General features: G+C 42.6%; 1 protein-coding gene across 1 annotated transcript; it reads right to left on the reverse strand.

The window, feature by feature from the left end:
• Positions 1-569: 569 nt before the first annotated feature.
• FOXI2 (forkhead box I2) lies at positions 570-5,306 on the reverse strand. Its single transcript, XM_073595131.1, has 2 exons — positions 4,710-5,306; positions 570-1,594 (listed from the first exon to the last, which is right to left on the reverse strand). Exons 1-2 carry the CDS (start codon positions 5,278-5,280, stop codon positions 1,125-1,127), a joined length of 1,041 nt encoding a protein of 346 aa, XP_073451232.1. The 5' UTR covers positions 5,281-5,306; the 3' UTR covers positions 570-1,124.
• Positions 5,307-5,534: the final 228 nt, after the last annotated feature.

Consider the following 5,534-nt stretch of genomic DNA (forward strand, 5'->3'; position numbering starts at 1 on the left):
AGTGGGAAAAAAAAAAAAAAAAAAAAAAGGAGTGTCCTTCACTCAGCCAATCACAGAGAGCTTTGTATTCTATGAATCAATACAAAGCTTCCTCCGATTAGCTAAAGTGGAGAGATCAGCAGATGACACTGCAAATCGTCAACTCAGCCATGCAAAGGAAGCTTTGTATTCACAGAATGCAAATTTCCCTGTGAATGGCTGAGTGTCAGATTTTGTTTCTCAAAAACACAGCACTGTACGGAAGTCAGGCTACCTACAGCATGCACATCTAGCAGGAGATAGTTCATTTAGACCAGCTTGGTCTACATGAAACATTTAAACTCCACTAAAAGCTGGAAATCTGCTTTAAATCATTAAAAAAGGCAAATGGTCAATATAAAAGCCAAAGTACTAGCATCTCCTGAGGGTGGGCAACAGTTTCTCTTAAACTGACCACAATATAACACCTGATTGTACAAACTACTTGAGATCTACTATCAACTATGAAGTTATTTGTTACAAACTGAATGGATTGTCCCAAGTTTATGTTGATATTACATGGTATATCTAAAAAGGAGGAGATTGTACAATCAGATCGTGTGGCTTAATAAGAGATTATCCATGTAACCCTGCAAGTGCTAAACAACCACCAGTTTGTCCTTTGACCATAGCATCCATTCATGTTCTTTACCTTTTGCATTGGGAATGTGTGAAAAAAAAAAAAAAAGCCAACAGCATTAATCAATGGTCTGAATACCCTCCATAGTTTATCTGCTTGAACAATTTGCATATACACATTGTTTTGCTTTAATAGTTTATCCACAGAATTCAGAGGTATGTCTGGGTAAATACTGCCCTTCAGTGCTTTTTGGGATAGTATATGGTCTAGATCAGGAATCTCCAAACTACGGCCCTCCAGCTGTTGCGGAACTACAAGTCCCATGAGGCATTGTAAAACTGACATTCAGACATGGGAATAATTGTTCCTGAACAACTGGAGGGACATAGTTTGGAGACACCTGGTCTAGATGTGGTACACTAAAAAGTAAAGCATAATTTATTATTTTTTTTTTTTTTTAAAGGCACAACAGTTTAAAAATGGAAGCCATGTGTGTTTTAAAATCCATCACACTTCAGCTTTCTGGTTATACAACATGGGACCAGTGTTGAGAGAGACCGCCAGAGAAGAGCACAGGCTGTTCCGACTGGTTGGATAAACAGTGAGGTAGGAAGTTAGCTTCTTCAATTTGTACTGAGTCATTACCAACTGAGCAAGGGGTTAGTCCAGCAAAATAGTACTTGGAGGGTGAGCTATCCCCAGAGATCTTCACAGCGGGTTGACTGCCCATCATGGCACATGTGAAGCTGATGAGACATGGGCTTGTGTCCAAAGGTGGGGAGGACTCAGGAGAAGATTTGACCTTGTTGTCTTGATCTTCCTTGAGGCCATCTGACCACTGGGATTGTGAACCATTCTTGCTGTCCAACTTTACAGAGAGTTCTGTCACGTGACCAGCAGTTTCATCACACTTCTTTCTCTTCTTCTTCCGCCTGAGGGTTCCATTATCGAACATCTTATCAATGTTTGGATCCAGTGTCCAGAAACAGCCCTTCCCTGTTGAAGGATTTAATTAGAAATATATGAATAAAACCTTTCCAAGATGGAGGATGTTTTGAGGTTTTAAACGTTCTGCAAACTAGCCATTCCTACAAGATCATAATTTTCTCCATCCAGGAGGATGACCAAACAATTAGTAACCCTGCCAAATTATTACAGAGATAACATTTAAAAAAATTTAGTTACAAAATAAGTCACCAAGGATACACTGTCATCAGTATGGCCTGACCCAGAGAGAACAGAGGTAGAATATACTAAAATCCAAACTGTAGTATTCCCTTAAAACTTAAGTTATCAAAAAACGTGGAGATCATGGAATCCACGACAGCCCGATTAGCCAATAGGGTGGACCGCCATAATGCAATATGGGAGCCCTGGTACCTCACAATAGATCTTTTGATTACTTAAGCCCTCTGACCCCGGGAGTGATGAGCCAATTGACCAATCTACTTTTTCAAATCTCTTTTGTATCTCTCTGTACACTACCCCCCATTAATAGTACGTTAGAGACTGTGGTTCAAGTTCTCTCAAACACAGTACTTTGTAACCATTGTTTGGGCCACACCCCAGCCTTGTGTGTTGATTTGACCATTTGAACTCTCGAAGTTTTGTATTGGAAGCTTGTATGCTACCCAGTAAAGGTAATTTTCCATTTCTCTTTTTACTTTTGTAAAAATTTTAAAATTTCTATAAAAATTGTCAATTAAAAAAATACCCCACACTTAACAAGTTTAAGCCAGGAATTGTATTTTTTTATGCAAGGTTTTCAGTCCCAAAAAAAAAAAAAAAAAAACACACCACTACTGTATGCAGCTAAAGAGCCTTGCGCAAGAACGGCATCCTCACTATAGCAGTCTGACACCACTCCGTCCCCCTTCTCCACCATGTAGGTACTACAGTGCTTCAGTAAAGACCACTCATGCCCCCTGCCAATTGCAGAACTGTAGCCTTGACTCAGGAGGCACGTAACAAGAGAGACCACCACTTCCACACACAGCACGGTGGCCTTTAGCTCTTGCTGGCCATAGACATTTGTGCTGGGGTAGTATTAAATACATTTTAAATCCAACCAGATATTTATATTGCGTTTATGAGGAAACCAGTGCACCCACATGCCACTGCCGCCACCACACCCACCATCTATGGTGAGCATCACAGGCAGCTTGCTTCTCCTCCTTCCTCAGCGGCCAATAGGAATGCTTCTCCTTTTGGCCAAATCGGGTCTCAAACCCACTTCATCATTGGCGGGGGCGGGGAATTCAGTGTGAAAATAGCAAATGTTTATTTGCTATCATCATACAACTGTGTGGGCTCAGTTCGCCGTGCTCTGCATCCCGAGCCCACCCTATTTGAGCCTCTGGCGCGAAAAAAAAAAAAAAAAAAAATATTTAAACAAGTTACTTCCTGATAAAGGATGGTAACATGGATGGATGGGAGAGTTTGCTTTGAATAATAAAAATGAATTAGTGTTTGTGGCGCTCAGATGCAGTGTAGTTCTGCCTTAAAGTAGGGGGATCCCCAAGACCTAAAACCTATTTGAAACTGTTCCCCAATGGTAAAAAGGATCCAAAAAGGCTGCTATATGGGCTGGTTCAAACTATAGAAAATGCAGTCTGGATGCTTTTCTGCATGCTCGTGTCATGAGTTTTGGTGCATCCCAGTGCATTTTTCTCAAAGATTTAACACCCCCCCCCCTCCCCCTCCATGACCAGGCAATTTTTTGCGATACGGCACGGCGTTACTTTGACAATTGTGCGATGCTGTACCCAAAATAAAAATGTATTTTTTTTTTTTTACCCCCACAAAGAATTATTATAATAATAATAATAATAATAATTTTGCAAAAGTTAAAGCATCTTCAAACTAAGATATTTTTATTTTTTTACTAATAATGGTGGCGATCAGCGACTTATAGCAGGACTACAATATTGTGGTGGACATTTGGACACTGACACGGATACAGTAATCAGCACTAAAAAATATGCACAGTCACTGTACTATTGACACAGTGTGGGAGGAGCTTTTACTAGGGGAGACCCGGGTCCATGCCCCTGCTTTACAGAGCCACAAAATCCATGCCTTCCCTCCTGTCAGAATAGCAATCTGCCTAAGGCCCCTTTCACACTTATATGACTTGTCCCACGATTTTGTACTGCAAAAATCTTATGACAAGTCATTCTCCATGACTACCATTCATATTGGCACAACTTTAAAGTTGTGCCGACTTCAAAGTAGTCTCTGCACTACTTTGGTCCAACTTCCATGCAAGTTGTACTCCATAGACCTCAATGTTAAACCCTCAAGTAGCATGCAATCTGTATCTGAATAATATAGACACGATTTCAGTACGACTTTGTAAGCACAAGCTGAGAATGGTTAATGCCAAAGTTGTGGAAAAGTCGCACAAAGTAGTACTGCTCCCAAATCGCGGCTGCAAAATCACACAACTTTGAAGTCGCACAAGTGTGAAAGGGGCCTTAGAGATAGATACACACGATCTGGCACCCTGTAGCAGTAAAACTGCTATAGGGTGGTTAAATAAGGATGCGCGTTCCAGTGCGCTTTACCACATTCTAGTACAGATCAAAAAAAAAAAATGCAGCACGTTCTTTTTTCCTGAAGTACACTGTGTACCATGCCATTGAAAAACCATATAACCTACTATCCATGCAGTTTTGATGGAGAGAACCCCCACACACACAGCCCTATAGGAGTGATGGAACAGGCCATGATTACAAAGTTTGCTTTCTTTCTGCACGGAGGGCCAGTTCACACCACATGCAGGAAAGTAGATTATATGGTTTCCAATGGCATAGTTCACACCAACGCAATCAACTCCATGGCTTTCCAAAAAAAAAAAAAAAAAAAAAAAAAAAAAAAAAAAAAAGGGAAGGGGGGGGGGGGAGACGCAGAATAATGCACACATCAATACTGTGCATGCAGAAACGAATATCTTTGTGGTGTGAATCTGCCCCAAATTAAAAATGACAAAATGTCACCAGATATGCATCTTAAAAAAGGTGGAGCATGCAGACACTTCCATTAAAATAAATGCTGCCATTTCAAAAAATAAATCTAAACAAAGCTTTTGTAGCCCCCCCCTTTTTTTTACCTGGCTCATCATGGTTTTCCCTGGCCACCTTCTTGAAGCAGTCATTGAGGGACAAGTTGTGTCTGATGGAGTTCTGCCAGCCACTTTTGTTCTTCCTGTAGTAGGGGAAGTTATCACTCACATAGGTGTAGATCTGGCGGAGGGTGAGCTTCTTGGTGGGACTGCTCTCGATGGCCATGGCGATCAGGACAGAGTAGGAGTAGGGTGGTCTCATCATCTTAAAGAGCTCCTCCTGGGAGGGGAAAGGCCGCCATGGCATCCCTGATGGTGATGGACCATACCTACGAGGAGCTACCACCTGAGCTTGGCTGCCCCCATAGCCAGGGGATCCCCCTTCATTCGGGTAAGGAGAGGGGCTGGCACTGAACCCGTTCAGCCACCAGTATGGGCTGCGATTTGGAGCTGGAAAGTCACTGATGCCAACACATGCCGGCGTGGGGAATCCAGTCTTGTGGGACTGGTAGAGTCTCTGCGGAGGATAGAGGTTGAAGTTATCATTGCAGAGTGCCTTGTCCGGGTGATAGGGGTATTCTGGATGGTGGAGAGAGGAGTGCTGCCCATACACGTTCATTCTTCCTCGTCCACTAAAGTGCTGCTGAGTATAGACGGAGGAGAGGAGCCGCCAACTAAGGCTGAGCGCCGGGAGGACTTTATTATACACAGCTGACTGTCTATGTGCAATCAGTGCAGGAGAAGCTGAAACACATTGTAGTAATGAGAAGACCCCCACCCCACCCATCCTTCATCCACCCTATCCACCCCACCCATCATCCGCCCCCACCATGACACACACAGGAGACACCGACCACACTCCGGTAAATGGAT

Source organism: Aquarana catesbeiana, linkage group LG08 (assembly GCF_042186555.1).
Source record: "Aquarana catesbeiana isolate 2022-GZ linkage group LG08, ASM4218655v1, whole genome shotgun sequence".
In the NCBI taxonomy this organism is placed as follows: domain Eukaryota; kingdom Metazoa; phylum Chordata; class Amphibia; order Anura; family Ranidae; genus Aquarana; species Aquarana catesbeiana.